This window comes from Pseudophryne corroboree, chromosome 2, assembly GCF_028390025.1.
Source record: "Pseudophryne corroboree isolate aPseCor3 chromosome 2, aPseCor3.hap2, whole genome shotgun sequence".
Taxonomy (NCBI): Eukaryota; Metazoa; Chordata; class Amphibia; order Anura; family Myobatrachidae; genus Pseudophryne; species Pseudophryne corroboree.
In genome coordinates, this window is record NC_086445.1 from 157230449 (window position 1) to 157255193 (window position 24745).

Below are 24745 nucleotides of genomic sequence, written 5' to 3' on the forward strand. Positions count from 1 at the left end.
GCACTGTGGGGACATGTATACCTGGCGTGGGGTCAGCACTGTGGGGACACTGGCATTGGGGGCATAGCTCGCACTGTGGGGAGGGACATATATATCTGGCACTGTGGGGACATATATATCTGGCATTTGGGGGACATGTATATCTGGCACTTGGGGGACATGTATATCTGGCACTTGGGGGACATGTATATCTGGCACTTGGGGGACATGTATATCTGGCACTCGGGGGCATATCTGGAACTGTTGGGACATATATATCTGGCACTTGGAGGTCATGTATATCTGGCACTGGGGGCATTGCTGGCACTGTGGGAACATATATATCTGGCACTAGGGGCATAGCTGGCACTGGGGGGGCATATATATCTAGCACTTGGCGGACATGTATATCTGGCACTAGGGGGCATATCTGCCACTGTGGGGACATATATATCTGGCACTAGGGGCATAGCTGGCACTGTGGGCGCATATATATCTGGCACTTGGGGCATAGCTGGCACTGGGGGGAAATGTACATCTGGCACTGGGGGGTACATGTATATCTGGCACTGGGGCAGAGCTGGCACTGTGGGGACACTGCATTGGGGGCATAGCTGGCACTTTGGGGACATATATATCTGGCACTAGGGGCATAGCTGGCACTGTGGGGACATATATATCTGGCACTGGGGGCATATCTGGCACTGGGGGGAAATGTATATCTGGCACTGTGAGGCATATATGTATCTGGCACTGTGGGGCACATATGTATCTGGCATTGTGGGGACATATGTGTATGTGGCACTGTGGGGACATATGTTTCTGGCAGTGTGGAGGCACCCATTTTTATATGTATGTGGCACTGTACTGGGGCATTATATGTATTTGGCACTGTACAACATGACTAAAAACGGAGTTATGACACAAGGTCATACTCCTACAAATGTCATAACGAAAGGTGTGCGCACACAATTGGGTGTGGCTATGTGAAAACTAGGCCACGCCCCCATTTTTGCGTGCGCGACTTCGGCGCGTGCATGATACTAGCTCTTGCCCTTGACTACAGATCTTTTCTGGCTCTTTGACTCTGACTGGTTGGCCACCCCTGTTCTACATCATAGGCAACTTCATTTGTTGTCTGTAGAAGCTTATGAGCTCAGAAGGGAGTTGGGTCTGTTATCCAGTCACATGACCAATAGCTACATCCCAACACTGACAATCCTGACACCGGATGGAGTAAGTATTGTACTCCTCCCCCATCCCCTAATCTAACCCTAACCTTCCTGGAGTGGTGACAATGGTTAACCCTTTGGGGATGGCACTACGGCTAACCCTTTGGGGGTGGCGGCTATGGCTACCCACCCCCTAGGGCCTAACCCTAACCTCTCCTAGTGCCTAACCCTCCCACCCAGGGCCCTAATCAGTACCTAAATACTGTCGGTGTTCCAGTGGCAGTCTTCTGAGTGGTGTCTGGATTTCGGCGTCGGTCACATGTCTGGCGGCATTCCGACTGCCGGTATGCTGAACGCACTCCATCAGAAGGATCTCTATCCTCCATCCTCTCACGATTGCGCAAGCAATTAAACTTCCAGGCCATAAATCCTCAAGTCCTCTCTTTGCAAGGGACAAGAATAAGTGTGTCTGCATTGTAGCCATCACAGATAGGAAAAGCAAAAGCCAAGACTCGAACCCTTATAAATACAACTTGTCTGGGCACCATCAGCTTTAAAAAATGGTGTAACAGTAAATATGTGGTGGCACTCACAGGGCTATTGACTCCATATATAAGTTGGTTATGTCCACCTAAAACTTATTTTAAAAACCTTTTTGTTTTCATTTTTCTGATTCTTTTCCTTTTTGTGTCTACATGATAACGATTTGGGAAACTCGCCAACCACCCTCCCAATTGCTAAACGACAATAGATCACCTGATAAGTTTATTAATTTGATAACATTTAACATTCAATTCTTAAAGAGCTCCAGAGTTGATCATTTTCTAATGACACCTTGTAGTAGACTAATAGGGAACGGGAATACAATTGTGGAATTGTTCTGTGCTGCAATTGTATTCAGTGTCTGCAGGTAGCGTAGCTGTAGAGCTGCGGGTGATTCGCATATAACCATTGACGCTTCTTTCAGAGCCCGAGAAGCATTCATCTCACCCTCTGCCGCTACGATCTATAGTGGGAACCACACAAGCATTATTCTCTTATTACTATTTTGTAACATTATAATTTACTGGAGCTTTGTACAAGAATGAAAACAGCGCTTAGCTTCTCTAAACAGGGATAAAAACATTTATAAACATACTGTATAGATAGAAATATTGATAGGGTTTTTCTTATCTCCTATATAATAGCCCTGTGATTCTGTGCCTGGGTTTCTAACGCTGGGTGTGGCTAGAAGCTCTCATTGGGTTAGTGGCAGGTCTATCACACCCAGTCCACAGCTGATTGGGCGAGAAACGCCCTCCCACACAGGTTACATCCAATGGGAGGCTCTGCCCTTTGCCTGCTGTGTTTTCACAGAGCAGGATTAGCAATGGGACTGATGCAGCCCCACACCCCAAAATAGGCCCACTGCATCTGCAGCATCATACCCTCCAACAATTTACACATAAACACTGATACACATTCGAAAAGGGGGCGTGGTCACGGGTACAGTGGCGTGGCCACGCCCCTTTTCCTATACTTTCAATGGAAGCTTGGAGAGTCAAAAAATGGTACAGACCATAAAAAAAAGGGACTGTACCTGCCAAAAAGGTGCAGCTGGAGGGTATGCCACTGCATCTGCAGCAAGTCTCTGTGCTGTAAATAGGGGAAAAAACAATCCTTTTACTGCAGCGTCCTATGGAGGTCATTCCAAGGTGATCACTAGCTGCATTCGTTCCCTGTGCAGCGATCAGTCAAAAACTCGGCACTTCTGCGCATGCGTATGCAGCGCAATGCGCACGTGCGGCATACTATTACAACGAACTATGTAGTTTTACACAGGGTCTAGCGCTGCTTTTCAGTCGCACAGGCAGCCGCAGAGTGATTGACACGAAGAGGGCGTTTCTGTGTGTCAAATGACCGTTTTCAGGGAGTGTTCGGAAAAACTCAGGCGTGGCTGACCGAACGCAGGTCGTGTTCATGACGTCAAATCAGGAACTGAATGATCTGAAGTGATCGTAAGTGTCGAGTAGGTCTGAAGCTACTTTGAAACTGCACAAAAATGTTTTGTACCCGCCCTCCAATCCCTTCATTCGCAATTCTGCTAAGCTAAAATACACTCCCAGTGGGCGACGGCATAGCGTTTGCACAGCTGCTAAAAACTGCTAGCAAGCAATCGACTCGGAATGACCACTAATGTCTTGCTGCCAGTCCGCCTGCCCCCTCCGGCATCAACAATCCCCACTCCCTAGCCGCGCCGCTGGAACAAAAGCTGCTGTGGCCACCGGCATAGATGTGTATGAAAGTGGCGCAGCGGAAGACTTTCATAGGCCTCCCTGCGCCGCATACTCTCTGAGCCCCGGAGCCTGCTCGGTGTGTGATGTCACAGAAGTGCCTCCCCGCCACAGCCGCACCCAGATCCCCAGAGGCCCTGACTCCGCAACACAGCACCTGGGCTGCCGGCCTGGAAGCCACAAGATGGCTAATGTAACGGATAGAGAGGGTGATATTACAGAGGGTAATGTATGGACGCTGAAACAATGTAAAAGGTGACAGTGCTGTGCAGTGCAGTGGGTGTGCTGTCAGAGCCGTTGCTAGAGTGTTCGGCGCCCCCCTGCAAACTATAAATTTGCACCCTCGCATACTTTACAAACGCACAGCGCACATAATGACCCCTGTAGTACTTACACATGTAATGCCCCTAAACCAGTGACGCTTACACATGTCACGCCCCCCCTGTACCAGTGACGTTTACACAAATAACACCCCCTGTAGCAGTGACGCTTACACACGTAATGTCCCCTGTAGCAGTGACGCTTACACATGTAACGCCATCTGTACCAGTGCCGCTTAGACACATAACGGCCCCTGTACCAGTGACGCTTACACACATTATGCAGCAGTCACACACACACACACACACACACACACACACACATAACAGACACATATATATACACACACACACATACATACTGTACATACATTACACACATACACAGTCACACATATATACAGTATATACTGTATATACACACACACACTCACTCTCTTTCCAGACACTTATCTAAATGAAGTCTGGCTGGCCGAAGCTGTAGCAGCTCATCCTCCTGCTGCAGTATGGTCCAGTGTAGCTCCGCCCCTTATTCCCATCTAGCTCCGCCCACTTTGGCTCCCTCCTGGCCACTGAATGTCACACAGGGGAGGGGAGGGGGGAGAGGAGGTTTGTGCTGACAGCGCCGAGGGGGAGAAAAGGTTTTGTGCTTCCGTCGCCGCTGCATGTGTGACAGCAGCCGCCAGCAGCAGGGATAGCAGCAGAAGCTCAACACAGGGATGCAGAGCAGGGAGAACGTCTCTCCTTCCTGGTGCCTCCCTGCACTGCATCCCTTTGCTGAGCGGCTAGCGCCGGCCCTGTGTGCAGTGTTAACTGACACTGCACAGCACTCTCACCTTTTACATTGTCCCAACACGCCGCATTACAGGGAAGTAGACGCACTACATAAACTACAGCTCCCAGCAGCCCTTAGCACCGAAGCATTCTGCCCCTTAGGGCTGCTGGGAGCTGTAGTTTATTGCGTACATCTTCTTCCCTGTAATGCGCCGCGTTGGGACACCGGCGCGAACAATAGGACTGCCTGCTGTGCGAGTCTCTGGGAGAGCCACTGCCAAAGGGAGGACAGCAGCTTAGCTGCTGACAGGAGAAGCAGGAGAAGCATTACCCGCCCCTCCCCCACTCACAGTACCTCCGGGCCCCATCCGCGGCACCCCCACACACACCCTCCAGCACCCGCGATAGCTCCGGACCCCCACCCGCAGCGACCCCGCACCAGTACTTCCCGCCACACCACTGCATCCGCCCCTCCCTCACCCGAGGCAACCCCTGCAACTGCTCCTCCCCCACCCGCAGCGGCTCTAGACCACCACCCGCAGCATCCACGCACCCTCCCCCACCTGCGGCACCACTGCCGTGGCACCCCAGGATCCCATCCGCCTCTTCCCCGCGCCCCCTACTCCCCCAACCAAAGCACCTACTAGGTGATTCACCAGGCCCTGAGTGCGCTGTTCACGCCGTTGCAAGGGCCTTCCACCCCTTAACCATTGCACGCCCTTTGTCCGTGCAATATTTAACCACTCACACAATTATGATTGGATGTAATACTCCATATAATAAAAATATTGCACGCCACAAGGGTGTGCAAGGGTTAAGGGGGCGTAGCCCCTTACGACGGTGTGTAGAGCGCCCATAGGGCGCGATGAATCACCTAGTATATATATATTTGTGGAAGGTGGATGTATATACACTATATTCTGCTGTGATTGCCTATAGATTAATGTGGTACTGCCAAATTGCGCTTGTCCATGTGTGCACAGTTCCTACTAATGAATGCACAATGTTTTGATCTTGTAGTGCTTAAACATTTGATCAGTATCATCAAACATTTCTAACACATAACAAGAGACCAGTCTTTTGCAGTAGGAGCTGATGTAAGTAGATAGATTTGCTAGATAAAAACGGAATAAGGTGTAGATGGAAATACAGATGAGAGGAAGCGGAAAGTGACACAAGTAATTGGGTTTGTGGTATGAATAATGTCTCAATCCAACATGGGTTTCATTTATGTATAATTTACAGCTTGAGTTGGATGACTTTGGTTGGTTATAAGTACCTTAGCTCTGGCCTCTCGTGCAGCTTCTGCCTCAGCAGCCATAGCTCTCTGCATCTGTACAGGAAGCCGCACGTCTCTCATCTCCATGCATTCCACCTTCACTCCCCATTGGTGAGTAACATTATCCAGTAGTGACTAGAAGACAAAAATACAGCACTGTGTTATAGTCTGCAGAACCTGTGTGATCAAGTGAAATACAAAGGGGAACATGTACTAAGCAGTGATAAAAGTGGAGGTGAGCCAGTGAAGAAGTTGCCCATGGCAACCAATCAGCTGCTCTGTATATGTTTGTAGTATGCAAATGATAAATGTTACCTCAATGCTGATTGGTTGCCATGGGCAACTTCTCCACTGGCTCACTTCTCTTTTATCACTGCTTAGTACATGTCCCCCTAAGTTACATAAGTGCTGCACTGTCTATGAACAGGCATCAAGAGAACAGGCAGGAGAACTGGGACACCGCTCTTTACCAGCCTAAAATGGAAAACTACAGTTCCCACTTCCCAGAAGTCTGCAGGAAGAGGTGCTTATTGGACCCACGGAAAAGGGGACTGAGGCAAAAAGACCTGAGAATGGAACTCCTGCCAGTGATGGTATCCTGGGTAGCCTGAGAAGAGACAGAAGCTCAGTCCTGAGAAGGAGAGAGGGAGAGAGGGAGAGAGAGAGAGAGAGAGAAGACTGTCAGAGGAAGCCAGTGCAGAGTAGGACAGAAAGAGCTGCAACATGGAGTGGACAGAAAAAAGGGTGAGAGGGATCAGGAAAGAGCCTGTCTGGTAGTTGCCGGTAGGATCAGAGTGGAGTATAGCTGCTGGTGCAGGGACACCAAAAACCATAACCTGACATCCTTGCAGTATTAAAGGGGAAAAGGATTAATTTGGTGCCGCACAGGACTAAAATTAATCTTTTTGTAAAGGGCTCTTCTGGAATTTGTTCTGACAAGGAACTATTTTACCTTTAATGACAGGTTTTACCTCCAAACTCGTGGCACGGCGATGGGCGCGGCCTGTGCCCCAACTTATGCCAACCTATATTTGGGTTGGTGGGAGAGAGAAGTTGTAATGCATCCGAACAATGAAAAATACACACGGCATGTAGTTGCGTGGTGGCGCTACATCGATGACATCATTCTAATATGGGAAGGTGACCAAAAACTCCTACTAACATTCATTGAGGAACTGAACACCAATGAAAACAATCTTAAACTCACACACCACATTAGTGAGGATTCAGTGTGCTTTCTGGACCTTATCATTTCCAAAGCACCCAATGGTCAGATCGAAACCGAGCTCTACCGGAAAGAAACATCTACCAACAGCCTGTTACATCAGACAAGCGCGCATTTTCCCCCTACGGTAGAAAATATTCCCAAGGGGGAATTCCTACGCCTAAAGAGAAATTGTTCAGACTCATCAACCTTCTCACAGAAAAGTGCTGAATTGACAACCAGATTGAGGGAACGGGGTTATAGTCACAGGTCCATTAAAAAAGCCAAATGGCATACCAGCCAAACACCGAGGGACAATTTGATCTTCCCACATACTAAAATTGGCACTACATCAGGACAGGACAATAAACTCAGGTTTGTTGGCACCTTTTGTAGAGAATGGAGGGAAATACAGGATTCCATTAACAAACATTGGCCAGTTTTACTCCTAGATCATGACCTTGCAGAGACCATAGGACAAAAACCTTCCATGAGCTGGAGAAGGTCCAGAAACCTCAAAGATAAACTCACTACCAGCCATTTTACCAAAAATCCCAAAAAACAATCAACCATCAAGGGCTCCTATCCATGCGGGACTTGTAAAGCATGCCAACATATGATTAAGACCACATCTGTTATTGATCGATATGGAGAAGAAAGACCAATCAATCAGTTCATCAACTGTAATGCAGTTGGGGTCGTATATTGCATATCGTGTAGTTGTGACATGAAATATGTGGGCATCACTACCAGAGCCCTCAAACAACGTATCTTGGAACACGTAGGCTCCATAAGAAATGCACCATCCGACATGCAAAAAATGAAAAAACTTACATCATTGGCACGCCACTTCTCGAATCATCATCATGGCAATTCCAAAGAATTAAAAGCCTTTGGCTTAGAAAGAATTACCTTAGGAATACGTGGAGGAGACCTGATGCAAGAATTATTGAAACATGAATCCGAATGGACTTTTAAACTGGACTGCCTTGCACCCAAGGGCATGAATGAACACATCAATTATGGAGTCTTTATGTGATTCTTATCAATCCACACACCACCAAGGACCCACAAATCACAAGAAATTTTTATAATTCACCTTTTATTCATTTTCATCTCTCCTCATCAACTAGATAATCACATACGTCACTCCACATTGTCATTTCACATCGGTTCACAAAGCTAGTTTATTTTCCATCCCGTTCTCTTTTTTTCCAACTGGTCCTATTTCTCTCACCTTCCCCTTTCAATATTACTTCCTCAGCCCTTCTTCTCTCCAACATTTCACCATCCCTAACCCCCTTCCCCTATCAATCCCCTCTGTTCCCATATTACTAATTACAACAGTTCTCACCTATTCATTTTTATTATCACTCATTAATTTTTGCACTATCTTTAATTTTCACCTTATCACAGCTTTTTGCTATCATTTAGATACTTACGTGGTCTTAAACCAGTCACCTTCCCCCTATCATCTTGTCACTTTACTTAGCACCTGGCATTATATCTTTGCCCTATTTTTCAAAAATATCATGTCAAGTAATTGTGCGAGTCCAATAATTTGCAGCATCAAAGTCTGCCTTCACGTATTCATTCTATCCCTAACCTTGATATATCAATTCATTTTGTATTCTAAACTTAAACCCCGCCCAGTTAGACCACAAAGTAAAGGTATTTCTCTTAATCAGTTTAGAATTAAAATTATTAGTCAATATTATTAATACAATTTTTAACACGTACCCATCCACATTAGGTTTAAGGCAGCATTTAACACCTCCGTGTATTGATTTTCTTTACTATCACACACCCCATATAATAACTAAGAGCAGCAAAAGATGTAGTCAGGGAATTTCCGGTCACGGTGAAACTGCTCTGTCTGTGATCCCATCACCATGACTACCAAACAGGAAGTGAGGTAGTTCTGCCGGTCCACACTCCCTGCAATCATCTTCCAACCATCCCTCGGGCGGAAATTATGCGCTTTGACGCCACTTCCGGTCACGGAGTAAACACTCCGAGTATAACAGAATAATTCTGATCTAATAAGCTATTCCCTATCATCTACCCCACCCCTGTGTTAATGAACCAAACCCACTATGAAACCTCCGTGTATTAATTTTCTTTACTATCACACACCACATATAATAACTAAGAGCAGCAAAAGATGCAGTTAGGGAATTTCCGGTCACGGTGAAACTGCTCTGTTTGTGGTCCCATCACCATGACTACTAAACAGGAAGTGAGGTAGCTCTGCTGGTCCACACTCCCTGCAATCATCCTCTAACCATCCCTCAAGCGGAAATGATGCGCTTTGACGCCACTTCCGGTCACGGAGTAAATACTCCGAGTATAACAGAATCATTCTGATCTAATAAGCTATTCCTTATCATCTACTTCACCCCTGCGTTAATGAACCAAACTCACTAAGAAACCCACCTAGCCGCGCACACAATCAAAAACCCGATGGACACGCGCCACTTCCGGGTTCCGTAACCGGAAGTGACGCGTCATTACAGTGTGACGCGTCATTACAGTGTGACCCGTTATCATCAGTTCATTTACGTAGGCCTCCGATCACGGGGCCTTCACCTTGATCTCAGTCATTACATTCAGGCTCTAATATTTATTAGTTTCGATTATGTTTTTCTAAAGCTTTAACTTAAAATCTCTGCAGGTATGCAAATTTCTACCACATGATACAATCTTACATCAGTTCCGCCCTTTTGAAACCGGAAGTGAGGTGTATAGTATGGCATGCATACCACATGATGTATACACATTTCTTTCTTTCTGTGATTGGTCCTTAATTGAGACCACTCCCCCCTTTTGGCCTTAAATAGATAGCTTTCCACTATCCTCTCACACAGTGAACAAGCCACCTCAGGTGAAACGGCCGTCTGTGTTATGTGGTGCTGAACAGTGCACGGTTCAGCCCACCATCTTTCCTGGTATCGTATTATCCATGTTAAATTTTGATATTTGATATTTATTTTTGATCTATCATCAGGTAATTTGCTAAATTCTCTTTTCTTGTCATTTTGTTTTATTTTATGTCAACCACTGTGATAAACAAGTAATATACTTTATCATTAGCATTCAGCCCTCCTTTTCACATTTCTAAAATCTGTGGATGGTCAATTCAAAAAAAAATTCTGAACCATACCCCAGTTGCTCCAAGAGAAACAATTCTTTCTTAGGATAACATATGATTATGTGATCCCTATCTTGGATCTTTGATTATATAAGAAAACTTTAAGATACCTGTGTAATTCCACACTTATTTTTCCACAAGCACAGGTAACCCGCCTTTCTCATCCACTGTCCATTATTGTATGGTGCGGCGGACAACAAGGGGCGGGCCCTGTAATTAATTGTTTCCTATACCTCACTCATTCAGTACTCACTCATCCAAAATGCCAGTCATATAAATTCCCGGTAATACGACAATAACAGATAGACTGTGCATCTCAATGGATAGCTGAAGTGCTCTTTTGGTATGTGCCAATAACCATACACTCTCTCATTCACAATCCATGTGATATTACTGCCATATCTCTCTGGTTACGCCCAATCTCGCCTGATCTTGGAAGCTAAGCAGTGAGGAGCCTGAATAGTACCTAGGTGGGAGACTACTAGGGAATCTCAGGTGCAGTAATAGATATCTGTATCCAAATGTGAAAAGCAGAAGTGCTGGAGCAACCTTTGACCTTACTGAATTTCATACCTTTTTCCCTCTCTTAATTGTCTGATCTCAGACCTGTTAAATATATTAAATATATTACTTACCTGTGAATATCCACAGATCCTTATCCGTGTATGTAAAACCGAAGTGTTGGAGCTATAATTGACTCTATTGTGCATCTGATTTCAGGTTTGCACACATTTCACATTCATTATCCAATACGCTGATCGCTGATTAGAAAGCTAGAATTAGCAATTTACCTCCTACTAGGATACCAGGATAAATTCATCACAATTGGCATTGGTCAATAGACCTATACTTCTAAGTCTACTGAAAATTGTTGTCATATCTTATGCCATTGTGACTTATATCAGAAATCTTTTTCTCTTTTGATGTAGAAACCAATTTTGATATTTTCATCTTAGGTGTCACTATCACCTCATTTATTACATCAATTAAGAATGTTTATTCTCATTTTTATCTTTAACCATTATTCTCATTTTTATCTTTAACCATTAAAATTCTTTCAGAATCTACTCTCAGATTCCTATGATAATAGTAGAGAGAGGTCCAGATTCCTTTTTGTCCTTCTCTTTTAGGACTATATATATATATATATATATATATATATATATATATGTGTGTCTGTCAAGGTACTACAATTTTATCCTATTCTAATTAAAAGTTAAGTTTTATTTAAGCGTGCCCCAACACAGAGTCTCTCTTTCCCTCCTTAAACATTACTAAGTATTAAAGGGGAAAAAGGAGAATGAAGGTGAAAACTCTGAGCACTGAGAATCCTGATAATCAGAGCAATTATAATAAACTCTACAATTTAACATGGAGTACAAATAAGGTTCTTAGCACGTTAGGCCAAAAATTCATGCCCACCTACCATGTCAAAGTGAACCTTATCAGATGGATTCTAACATCCCATTATATAAATGTATCCTGGACTTACCTATAATAGTGCCCATTCTAATATATGCAAGGACCTATACTAATTAACATCACCTAATGGCAGGTGGGAGGGGTGCTAGCCCAGACAGAAGGAGTCTATACATACAGTATATACACAGTTACAGATGAAAGATGAGGAGGTGGACTGGACTGCAATCCCTAATTTTAAACATAATAAGAGGTGCTACCATGCTGAGACTTATAGTGCCAAGCAGGAAAAGGGAAAATGAGTGCGCACAGTCTTAGTACTAAGAATACTGATAATCAGAACACTTATAATAAATTCTACAATTTAACATGTAGTACAGATAAGGTTCTTACTACATGTTTGGTCCAACATTCTCACCTACAACATCATGTGAACCAGTATTGGCGGAGGGAAGCTGATTCTACATAGGGATGATGCTTGTTGTTTTTTCCCTTTCTTTTAAAACCCACAGAAGAACGATGCTCTGACTCCACCATTTGCAAGGGGTCCCCTCTGCATTGGTGGATTTCGAGCATCGTCTCTTCAAAACCCGGACCTAGTCAGTTATTTCACTATCAGACAGATCATATTACTGGACTGACGTCCATGGATTTCCTAACTATATAATTGAGATCAACATTGAGACTATTCTAAATGAAAAGGTCCCCTTTGAATTCTGTACCTTCCGTCCCTATACATTTTTAAGAAATTAACTCTTTAACTCTATGAATGGTGGAGGGTCCTTGAATTGGTATAAACTGAATTTAAATATCATCCTGCTAAAGTCTGTCATATATTAGTAATTCTATATTCTTTTACTAGACATGATATAATACTGAATTGATGTCCATTAATCGATACAAATGTGGAGATCACTGAGTAAAACCCTCCTACGACTCTAAGAGGATCTCCATGACAACGGCAAATGCTAAGAGGGACGGAATAGTGACGAGAGTTATGGTCACGTGACCTGCCTCCACGAACGGGCCGCGTCTGCGTAATGTTTACCTACATCCAGCTGAATGGGATAGAGGTTGTGATGACAACGGCCGGACGCCACAGGAGCAGACAACACACGTCGATGCGTGGTGACGGGAACGGACGTACACGTGACCACGGTCACATGACCAATGCAAGCACCTGCCGATTGGAGTTGCCATGGCAGTGTGACACATAGAGGCGGAACTGGTCTTAGCACACAATGATCATGGACGTATAGGTAATTAAATGTATAGGGATCAGCTGTGCTGGGACCAATGGGATCCGGAGGGTGGGGATATAACCGGGACTATCGGAGCTAGTGAGGCATTCTACTTTTGGCAGTAGACCTTGAGAAAGACCCGAGGCGGGTCGGAACGCGTGGGTACCTTGCCTTTACTTCCCCCACATGTTGATACCGATGTTTATGGACTGAACCGACGCCTGGACAACACTGAGACTGGGAGATCCCCTTGCTGCAGCTGGGAGAGACCACCGAGATTCACATGCGCTTTAGAACTGACGCACATCAGTTCACCAGGAATCGGTAATCAGCCATTTCTTCTGTTCCTCTCATGAGGGTGGATTTTTTTATGTGAATGTTTCTGTCCACTGTTGACACATGCTGTGTCATTGACCAGTATCTTCCATATTGGAACTACACTTTATGTGTTTTTAGAATGATGTGTTAATTAAAGTGCTTGTTTTTACGATATCACACTATTCTTTGCATTTTCCTCTCTTTCCGGTTATCAATTGATACGAACACTCCTAATTAGGAGAAATTATCGGAGAGTAAGAGGTGGATTACCCCGCTATAAACGGGGCAGGCGCTGGTGAAGTAGTATCTTTCCTTTTTTTTGTTTCCATTACCTGTCTCTGGGGTTGGGAAAGCCCCTTTTAAGATACTGCACTGACTAGCTGCCTATGCGCACTGTTGGGTACTATTCCAAACTTCTTTCCAACGCTGATTCTACGCCAGGACTGGGGGAACTGCACATAAGTAATCTTGGTTTATTTCATTATTGCTGCTGGGGGGGTTTGCACTGTGTTTGCCCATTAGAGTGAAGAGATAGATACTGTAGGAGGTTAAGTTTTGGAACTGCTCAACTGACTACTCTACGCCATGTTGCATCCTCCTAGGTTTAGGGAGGAATCCAGAATTAAGAGAGTTGTGGAGGTACAATCAATAATATACCATACAGTGATGGACCTATTGTTCTTGTTGCCAAAAGGAGAGGTCCTATCTACAGAGACATTGCAGGAAAGTTACAGTATATTCCTCGGGTGATCTTCAGTTTGCCGGCAGCCGGGCTCCCGACGACCAGCATACCGGCGCCGGAATCCCGACCGCCAGCATACCGACAGCTTTTCTCCCTCTTGGGGGTCCACGACCCCCTTGGAGGGAGAATAGCTACCGGGCAGGCTCATTTGCGCTCGCCCAGCTGTCGTATGCCGGCGGTCGGGATTCCGGCGCCGGTATGCTGCCTGCCGGGAGCCCGACCGCCGGCATAACATACTACATCCATATTCTTCAGTATCTGTCATTGCCTGCAGAGTGAAAGTTTCACATGAGCTTCCACATAGCGGTTTATTTCACCAATACCATTCTTGCTGTGATGGCCACAGTATATTTACTAAATAAAGCAAAATATTCTGCAGTTGCCCTTTTGTTAATAAATGTACCAATGTGGATTCTACAAGAAATTCTTGTCCTAAGTTTACTTTTGCCCACGGCTAATTGCTGCACCAAACATATTCAATTACTGGAGTATACCTCGCACACAAGTTCCCGCAGATGGACTGATGAGCTGCGTATAAAAAAAAAAATTGGGTTGCACGTGGGAAAAACCTCATTGATTCCACAGTTTATGCAGAATCAGTGGATTTCCATGAACCCCAATATTTCGGAGATGTGCCCAAACCAAAATTAGAGGAACCACAGCAGATTCTTCTATGTGGTAGGATTTGTCCAGTAGAAAATGAACAGGAAGTGGTATTGAAGATGATTTTTGGTAAATTTATTTGCAGTGGATTTTGAATGGAACTGACAAAAACTGACTGTAGACTTTTTAAATCAGCTAACATCAACGTCGGTTTTAAAAATTGACATTTAGTAAATATGAAATTTTGTCCCTGAAACACCCTGTCAATGAGGATTGATTTTAAATCAATCTAAAGTCAATCTTTAGTAAATTTACCCCCCAAATCTTGCACGCTAAAGTCCCAGAAAAAGTGTTTATTCGGGATCCCTTTGAGATTATTTTATGCTAGCTGTCAAAATTATAAAGCATATACTATTTATGCCATTGTGTCCACCCATCTTATGTGGACATTAACAGAGTCCAGTTTTGAAAAAGTCTCCATTTTTACTTGTAAATTAGTTTTTATTAATTAAAAAAAAAAATAGAGGGGCAGAGAAAAAAGAAAGGGAAGAAGATTGAGATTTGGGAGGGGTGATACAGTAATCATAAACATTCATGCACACCCATGGACAAAATAATGGGACAGATGAGATCAAAAGTAAAACATTAGTAACATCTTCAATACCTACAGTAATTAAATATACAATATCCCCTTCTTTAGCACCTCCCTCTCCTACATATCAAATGCTATGGGGTAAATTTACTAAGATGGGAGTTCTATTTAAGATGGGATGTTGCCCATAGCAACCAATCAGATTCCAGGTATTATCTTCTAGAAGGTGCTAGATAAATGAGAAGTAGAATCTGGTAGGTTGCTATGGGCAACATCCCATCTTAAATAGAACTCCCATCTTAGTAAATTTACCCCACAGTGTACCTAGCCTCCTACTCCTAGTAGCCTGAAGTCACCTGAGCTCACAGAATGACATGACTCCAGTCAGTAGCTAGCTGGACTCAATACAATACAAACAGAATAATCTTACCTGAATACTATGAGCAATCTGCCCGCGATTTGACATGGTGCTGGAAAGAGTTTGTGTTCCTAAGATGTTCCTCAGAGTTGTTTCAGCTAACCGGGAAGTTGCTGAAGACACGTTTATCACATTTCCCACCGATTTCATTGGTCTCACAATCTTGTAGTACACAACTCCATCCACTTTGATTGTTACAGAATCTTTTGTAAGGATCTGCAATACAATCCAATGCAAGCAACTCAATACTTGCCATTTACCCCACAAACATAAATCAAACATTTAAAAAATAATACAGATTTCATAGAGAAATACAGGTTGAGTATCCCATATCCAAATATTCCAAAATACGGAATATTCAGAAATACAGAATTTTTGGAATGAGAGTCAGATAGTGAAACCTTTGTTTTCTGATGGCTCGATGTACACAAACTTTGTTTAATACACAAAGTTATTAAAAATATTGTATTATATGACCTTCAGGCTGTGTGTATAAGGTGTATATGAAACATAAATGAATTGTGTATGTACACACACTTTGTTTAATGCACAAAGTTATTAAAAGTATTGGCGAAAGTTACCTTCAGGCTGTGTGTATAAGGTGTATATGAAAGATAAATGCATTCTGTGCTTAGACTTGGGTCCCATCACCATAACATCTCATTATGGTATGCAATTATTCCAAAATACGAAAAAATCCAATATCCAAAATACTTCTGGTCCCAAGCATTTTGGATATGAGATACTCATCCTGTAATTTATTAATTACTAGTTACCAGCCCATCAAAATGACGGGACAACATAACAGTAATGTCAGTGCCGTGAGATGTGCACGCCCGAATGGAGCAACAATTGAATTGCTCCATCTCTTATTTATTAACAGTTTCTTAAATAGCTGTAGATTGTAAACTTGCGAGCAGGGCATTCTTACCTCTGTGACTGTTTGTTATTACCCAGTTTTGTTATATCATTGTTATTTCCAATTGTAAAGCGCAACGGAATTTGCTGCGCTATATAAGAAACTGTAAATAAATAAATATAGCACAGCAAATTCCATTGATTGACATGCTGCGGCGTTGGGAGGCGGAGCACTGTTCTTCAAAATAGTTCAAATCTGGGCAAAAATGGTATCCAACGAAGAGCTATAGGGGGTAATTCCAAGTTGATCGCAGCAGGAAATTTTTTAGCAGTTGGGCAAAACCATGTGCACTGCAGGGGGGGCAGATATAACATTTGCAGAGAGAGAGATTTGGGTGGATTATTTTGTTTCTGTGCAGGGTAAATACTGGCTGCTTTATTTTTACATTGCAATTTAGATTGCAGATTGAACTCACCACACCCAAATCTAACTCTCTCTGCAAATGTTATATCTGCCCCCCCCCCCCCCCCCGCAGTGTACATTGTTTTGCCCAACTGCTAAAAAAATTCCTGCTGCGATCAACTTGGAATTACCCCCATGATGCGAAAACCATACTAACCAAGAGGAACGTTAATGCTTTCCTCACATTTTCCAAAATTCACACTGAAAATCCACAGGTCTTTTGGGCTAATTTTTTGTGGACTGATGAGTCAAATATGAAACTTAGGTCCTGTTAAATTTGGCATACCACAGCATTCCACAATAAGAACATCATACCAAAGGTCAAACATGGTGGTAGTAGTGTGATGATGTAGCGATACATACACCGATCAGCCATAGCATTAAATCCACCTGCCTAATATCATGTAGGACCCCCTTGTGCCATCATAACAGCTCTGACCCACTGAGGGATTGATTCTGAAGGTGTCCTATGGTATCTGGCACCAATACGTTAGCAGCAGATCCTTTAAGTCCTGTAAATTGAGAGATGATCAAACAAATTGAGAGATGGGAAATTTGGAGGCTTAGTCAAAACCTTCTTCAACTCTTTGTCATGTTCCTCAAACCATTTCTGAATTTTTTTTGCAGTGGCAGGATGCATTATCCGGGTGTAGTATGGTATGCCGGCGGCCAGGCTCTCCGCGATCAGCATACCGACACCGGGAGCCCGACCGCCGGCATACCGACAGCGTGGCAAGCGCAAATGTGCCCCTTGCGGGCTCACTGTGCTCGCCACGCTGCGGGCACGGTGGCGTGCTACGCGCACCACGCTATTTTATTCTCTCTCCAGGTGGGTCGTGGACCCCCACGAGGGAGAAAAAGTGTCGGTATGTCGGCTGTCAGGATTCCGGCGCCGGTATACTGTGCGCCGGGATCCCAACAGTCAGCATACTGAAGACCACCCGCATTATCCTGGTGAAAGAGACCACTGCCATTAGGGAATTCTGTTGCCATGAAGGGGTGTACTTTGTCTGCAACAATGTTTAGGTCAAAGTAACATCCACATAAATACCAGGTCCCAAAGTTTCCCAGCAGAACATTGCCCAGAGCATCAAACTGCCTCTGCTGGCTTGCCTTCTTCTCATAGTGCATCCTCGTGCCATCTCTTCCCCAGGTAAATTATACACATGCACTCGGCTGACCACATAATGTAAAGGAAAACGTGATTTTTCAGACCAGGCCACCTTCTTCCATTGCTCCATGGTCCAGTTCTGATGCCCATGTGTCAATTATAGGTTCTTTTGACTGTGGACAGTGGTCAGCATGGACACTCTGACCAGCCTGTGGACACGCAGCCCCACATACAGCAAGCAGTGCGCTGTGTGTTCTGACACCATTCATAGCCAGCATTAACCTTTTCAGCAATTTGTGATACAGTAGCTCGTCTGTGGCAGTGCCAGATTCAGGTACACATGGGCCTGGAGCTGAAATTCATGAGGGGCCTAATGTGTGCCGCTGCAGGGGGTGTGGCCAATTCTGCAGGGGGGGGGGTTTGTGGGGGCATGTCCAATGGTGTGTGGGCCCCACTGTGGATGTGGACTGGTGATGGTCTATGGTTATCTCATACTGTTCCCGTCAGATGCGGGGACAGGTCTGGAAGGGGACAGGGTGAGCGGACAGGTCTGGTAGGGGATAGTGTGAGAGGACAGGTCTGGTAGGGGATAGTGTGAGAGGACAGGTCTGGTAGGGGATAGGGTGAGGGTGCTGAGACAGGTCTGGTCAGGGACAGGGTGCGGGGACAGGTCTGGTAGGGGATAGGGTGACAGGACAGGTCTGCTAGGGGATATGGTGAGGGTGCGGGGACAGGTCTGGTCAGGGACAGGGAGAGGGTGCGGGGAAAGGCCTGGTAGGGGACAGGGAGAGGGTGCGGGGAAAGGCCTGGTAGGGGACAGGGTGAGCGTACAGGTTTGGTAGGGGATAGGGTGAGAGGACAGGTCTGGTAGGGGATAGGTTGAGGGTGCTGAGACAGGTCTGGTCAGGTACAGGGTGCGGGGACAGGTCTGGTAGGGGATAGGGTGAGAGGACAGTTCTGGTAGGGGATATGGTGAAGGTGTGGGGACAGGTCTGTTCAGTGACAGGGAACAGGGAGAGGGTGCAGGGAAAGGTCTTGTAGGGGACAGGGTGAGGGAACAGATCTGGTAGGGGATAGGGTGAGAGTACGGGGACAGGTCTGGTAGGGGACAGGTCTGGTCAGGGATAGGGTGAGAGGACAGGTCTGGTAGGGGATAGAGTGAGGGTGCTGGGACAGGTCTGGTAGGGGACAGGGAGAGGGTGCTGGGACAGGTCTGGTCAGGGACAGGGAGAGGGTGCGGGGACAGGTCTGGTAGGGGACAGGGTGAGAGGACAGGTCTGGTAGGGGATAGAGTGAGGGTGCTGGGACAGGTCTAGTAGGGGACAGGGTGATGGGACAGGTCTGGTCAGGGACAGGGTGCGGGGACAGGTTTGGTCAGGGACAGGATGAGAGGACAGGTCTGTTTAGGGACAGGGTGCGGGGACAAGTCTGGTCAGGGACAGGGTGCGGGGATAGGTCTGGTAGGGGACAGGGTGAGGGTGCGGGGACAGGGGGGGGGGGGAGGAGAGTGGGCGGACAAGCGACGATGCGTGCCTGGGTGTCACTGAGTCCGCCGCTGGGGCGGAGGTTAGCACAGCGGTCGCTGGCAGCTTGTGACAGGAAAACATTTTTTCCTGTCACCACTGTCAGTCTCCTTGGGCCTATTTTCACTGGGGGGCCTGGAGCTGCAGCTCCATCCGCCCCATTGTTAATCCGGCTCTGGTCTGTGGGATAGGACAGGCTAGCCTTTGTTCCTTATGCACATCAATGGGCATCAATGACTCCTTCCTTGAACCACTTTTGGTAGGTACTAACCTCTGCATACTGGGAACACCCCACAAGACCTGCCATTTTGGAGTTGCTATAACCCAGTCGTCTAAGTCATCACGATGGTCCTTGTCAAAGTTGCTCAGATCCTTGTGCTTGCCCATTTTTCCTGCTTCCAACACATCAACTTCAAGATCCGAGTGTTCACTTGCAGCTTAATATATCCCACCCCATCTCAGGTGTCATTGTAACTAGATAATTAATGTATTTCACTTCACCTGTCAGTAATTTTAGTGTTACAGCTAATTAGTGTGTGTGTATGTATATGTGTATGTATATGTGTATATATATATATATATATATATATACACACACATACATACACACACACACACACACACACACACACACACACACACACAGTATATATATATATATAGAGAGAGAGAGAGAGAGAGAGAGAGAGAGAGAGAGAGAGAGACACAGACAGAGACAGACACAGAGAAATACAGAGAGAGACAGAGAGAGAGAGAGCTGTGTGTGTGTGTGTGTGTGTGTGTGTGTGTGTGTGTGTGTGTGTGTGTGTGTGTGTGCGTGTGTGTGCGTGTGTGTGCGTGTGTGTGTGTGTGACAGAACAACATACCTACCTCTTGTGGCGGGATCACAAATGATTTAGTCCTGAGATCCACCTTAATAAAAGTATCTGTGCAGGGGAGAATGAATATCATCCCTGTGGACAAAGTAAAGAGCATCAATACAGAACATACTGATTATATTGTATACTCTGTAAGTTATCTTCTACAAAGCCAGCCGTTCATGGGCCAGTCCTCCCACTCAACTTGAGGGCCAAATGTTGGAACCAGTGTTTAATTTGACTATACACCAGTGACGGAACCACCAGCAGTGCAGCCGGTGTGATGCACCGGGGTCCCTGGTGACCAAGGGGCCTGCAGCTACAATGTCTTTCACTGCTATCCAGATGACACAGGCTGCCTCCTGGTTTTCCCAGCTATCCCAGCACGGCTGCGCGAGTGCTGTGCCCCTGTCACTCCCTTTCCCTCCTGGTATGTTCCACTTCCACCAGCAGCAGAAGAGAGAACTATGTGGCTGTACTGCTCCTCTCGGCGCTGGATCAGGGGGGACAGCTCGGCAACTTGGAGAGTATATACAGTGCCGGTGGCTGTCACCGGCGCTGAGGGAGAAGCAGCTCTCTGTAAGTGCCAGTGGCGTAAAGTATTGTAACCAGGGTGTGTGTGACTAAGGTAAGGGGGATGGGTAGGTCGGTCCGGTATGCTAAAAAGGTGTTCAGTGTGCTTTCAGGGTGATTTCCTGCTGTGTGTGTGTGTGGGGGGGGAAGGGGGGGGGAGGGGGGTCAGTTTGTAAGCTGAACTTATTCTCTAATCACTCTGTCACCCACTGACACCCTCAGGCTCCTGCTGTCCCCCACTGAGTCTCCTTCTGTCACCCACTGCGTCTCCTGCTGTCACCCACTGTGTCTCCTGCTGTCACCTATTGCATAGCCTGCTGACACCCACTGCGTTTCCTGCTGTCACCCCCCACGTTTCCTTCTGTCATCCACTGTGTCTCCTTCTATCACCCACTGCATCTCCTTCTGTCACCCACTGTGTCTCCTGCTGCCACCCACTGTGTCTCCTGCTGCCACCCACTGTGTCTCCTGCTGCCACCCACTGTGTCTCCTGCTTTCAACCACTGGCTCTTCTGCTTTCACCCACTGCCTGTCCCTGTCATACTCTGCCTCCCTGTCACCCTCTGCTCCCCCCTTCCAGCCTCTGCCTCCTGCTGTCAGGTACTGAAACCCTCTGCCTCCCCAGTTACCCTCAGCCTTTCGCTGTCACTCACTGACACCCTCAACCTCCCCAGTCACCCTCCTCTTGTCACCCACTACCTTCTTCTGTCACCCACCACCTCCTTCTGTCACCCTCTGCCTCCTGCTGTTACCATCTGCCTTTGCCCATCACACATACCACCCAACTGTCCCATTTTTCTAGGACTGTCACACTGTCCTGTGGGCCACAGTGTCCCGCGGTGGGGAAGGGGGCGAGGGGGGTAGTTGGGGAGCACACACCACTGCTCTGCTAAGTAGCGGGTGAACAGATGTATGGGTGGAAGAGCAGCTGAACATAACTCGCAGTGTAGAGGGAACCTGGGGGCTGCCCAGTATCTCAGAGAGTGCTGGGCAGCCCACTCCACTGACAATGTTGGGAGGTATGCATTGCCCTCTGCCTCTCCCTGTCACCCACTGCCTTTTTCTACTACCCACTGCCTCTCTCTGTCACCAACAGCCTCTCTCTGTCATCCTCTGTCTTCCCAGTGACTGAATGCATCTCCTTGTCAGTCACACTATGCCTCCCCAGTCACCCACTGCCTTGAGGCAGAGGCGGGGAGCCCAAGGCATATTTTTGCACGTGGTCCCACCAATCGCAAATTCCGCCTCTGCTATACACCTAGTCCCATATCAGATTAGGACAGGCTAATGGGGTTAGAATATGATCGTACACATAGGCCGTACACATAGGCTGATCTTGCTCATCTTCCAACCATCATGTCAGATAATCTCAGGCATCAGCATCAGTGTCAAGAATCGCCACTAATAATGCACTTATTTTGAAAGTAAATCACCACCCTCCTTTATTTTTTACTTTATTTTTCTGTTACTATGAAAAAAAGGACTTACCTGGCTCTTTGGCTTTTCCTGAGATGATACGGCCCAACCGAAACACAACAGCGCGTTCATATTGATTAATAACCTAGAACATTTTCAAAAAATAAAGTGGATTAGTTTGTGTTAGGAGACCTGGGGGTCTATTCATGAGGCAGTGAAAAGAGTGGAGAAGTAAGCCAGTGGAGAAGTTGCCCATGGCAACCAATCAGAATTGAAGTAACATTTATCAAGTGCATGCTAAAAAATTATATGTAGCAGCTGATTGGTTGCCATGGGCAACTTCTCCACTGGCTCACGTCTCCACTCTTTTCACTGCTTAGACCCCAAGGTCTTGCATTGGATCTGCCGTGCAATTACCTTAACACAGAACCAGATGGACAGCGGGAAGGTGATGGCAGCAAACAACGCGGATATGATCAGCAGGATCCAGCCACAGATGCCAATATCTCCTCTTCCTGCAACTGAAAGCATCACGCAGGAAATATATTATATTATTACTGATGTTTCAGTTAATGGGGCTGATATAGAGTTGCATGTAAGTCAGACATACAGTAATTGCGCCTACATTGCGTGCATGGTAAATGTGTATATTATGGGCCCTACACACCAGCAGATAACACTGAACGATATGAACGTTCTCGTTCATTAATGAACAAGAACTCGTTCATATCGTTCAGAGGCCCTCATTCCGAGCTGATTGCTCACTAGCTACTTTTAGCAGCCGTGCAAATGCATAGTCGCCGCCCACGGAGGGGTGTATTTTAACTTTGCAAGTTTGCTAACGCTTGTGCAGCCGAGCGGGTACAAACACATTTTGTGCAGAACACGACCAGCCCTGTAGTAACTTATTCTGTGCGATGATTGCAGCGACGAAGGTCCCGGAATTGACGTCAGATACTTGCCCTGCAAACGCCTGGACACGCCTGCGTTTTTGAAAACACTCCCTGAAAACGGTCAGTTGATACCCATACACTCCCACTTCCTGTCAATCTCCTTGCAATTGGCTGTGTGAATGGGATCGTCGCTATAAGCAGTGCAAAACAATGAAGCTCTTTGTACCCGTACGCCGCGCGTGCACATTGCGCCCCATACGTATGCGTAGTTTTGCCATTTTTTAAAATGATCGCTACGCAGCGAACATTGGCAGCTAGCGATCAACTCGGAATGACCCCCAGTGTGTAGGCACCAACGATGAACGATGCGTGGCCCCGCGCTCGTTCATCGTTGCTGCCCCGTCGCTTATGCATGCAATCTCATCCATATTAGCGTACAGTGCTATGGAGCCGGGGGGAGTGAAGAAACTTCGGCTGTCGGGCAGCTCGGCGATGGGTCGACAAGTGTGTAGGGCCCATTATAGTTGTACACATCACTGCTGCTGGACCACCCCTACCTGTATGCTTGGTTGCAAAGCCATCATTATGCCACCAGCTCTAGACTAGCTTTAAATGATCTTAGGGAAACAGGCATATTTATGTATCCGCACAACTATGCATAGTGCACAATTCAGTCGACACGCTCCTAATGAACTTATCCTATGTGAGAGTTACCAGTTACAACCCATCAGCCACAGGTGTAGATGCACTTGATAGAATCCTTGCGGCTAGCTCTGCTCTATGTCATCTCCAATGGCTCTTACGTACTTTGTTAGTGGCGCCCAGAAACAGCAAAATAAACTAAAATGAAGCATCAGACACTCTATAGCCAAACATCAGGAACATATTGCTCCATACTCCAACTGTACAATTGTGTTTTTCGGAAACCCCACTATGCATTTATAAATCAATGCCTAAAATTTTATTTTCAGTATTGCTTTTAGTTCTTTGTTCCCATGGAGGAGATGTATCAAGCCTTGGGGAGATATAAAGTACAGGCTGTGCTAGAAAAATGAGAGAAGCTGATTGGTTGGTCCTTTATCTCTGCCCACTTTACATCTCTTTGATAAATCTCGCTCCCTGCCAAGGGCGGTCGAGAGCCACGCCGGGCCCTGGTAAAGGGGTGGGGACGTGGCTTAATAAAGTGGGTGTTACTACAGCCCCACACGCTCCACAAGGGGTGTGCCGTTTTAACATGAGGGGGCAGGGGGAGGGGGGGGGGCGAGGGAGGGCATCTGCTTCCTATCTTACTTGATCTGGAAGCGGGTGCTTCCTCCCCGGGCCAGCACCATCTTCCCAGTGATATTTAGGAAGATGACGCTGGTCACTAGAGAGCAAAGACTCTGGCACAGTGTCAGAGTCTTTGTTTTCTATGTGCAGTGCCATATTCCTGAATATTTTCAATGGGAAGATGTCGCTGCTGTTGGTAAACTGGGGGGGGGGCGACGGAGTGGACTTGCCACCCCCCCTCCTTCCGGGCCTCTCGATCAGCCTGCGTAATTTATATCTGCCCCCCGTCCTTTCGAA

The 24745-nt window shown here is 46.2% G+C and overlaps 1 protein-coding gene and 1 pseudogene across 1 annotated transcript; one reads left to right on the plus strand and one right to left on the minus strand.

The window, feature by feature from the left end:
* Window positions 1-1902: 1902 nt before the first annotated feature.
* On the minus strand, window positions 1903-22817 carry LOC134990761 (stomatin-like). The gene is made up of 6 exons (XM_063950718.1): window positions 22704-22817; window positions 22359-22431; window positions 20311-20393; window positions 15498-15701; window positions 5798-5932; window positions 1903-2157 (listed from the first exon to the last, which is right to left on the minus strand). Exons 1-6 carry the CDS (start codon window positions 22815-22817, stop codon window positions 1969-1971), a joined length of 798 nt encoding a protein of 265 aa, XP_063806788.1. The 3' UTR covers window positions 1903-1968.
* On the plus strand, window positions 10541-10659 carry LOC135053233 (5S ribosomal RNA; annotated as a pseudogene).
* Window positions 22818-24745: the final 1928 nt, after the last annotated feature.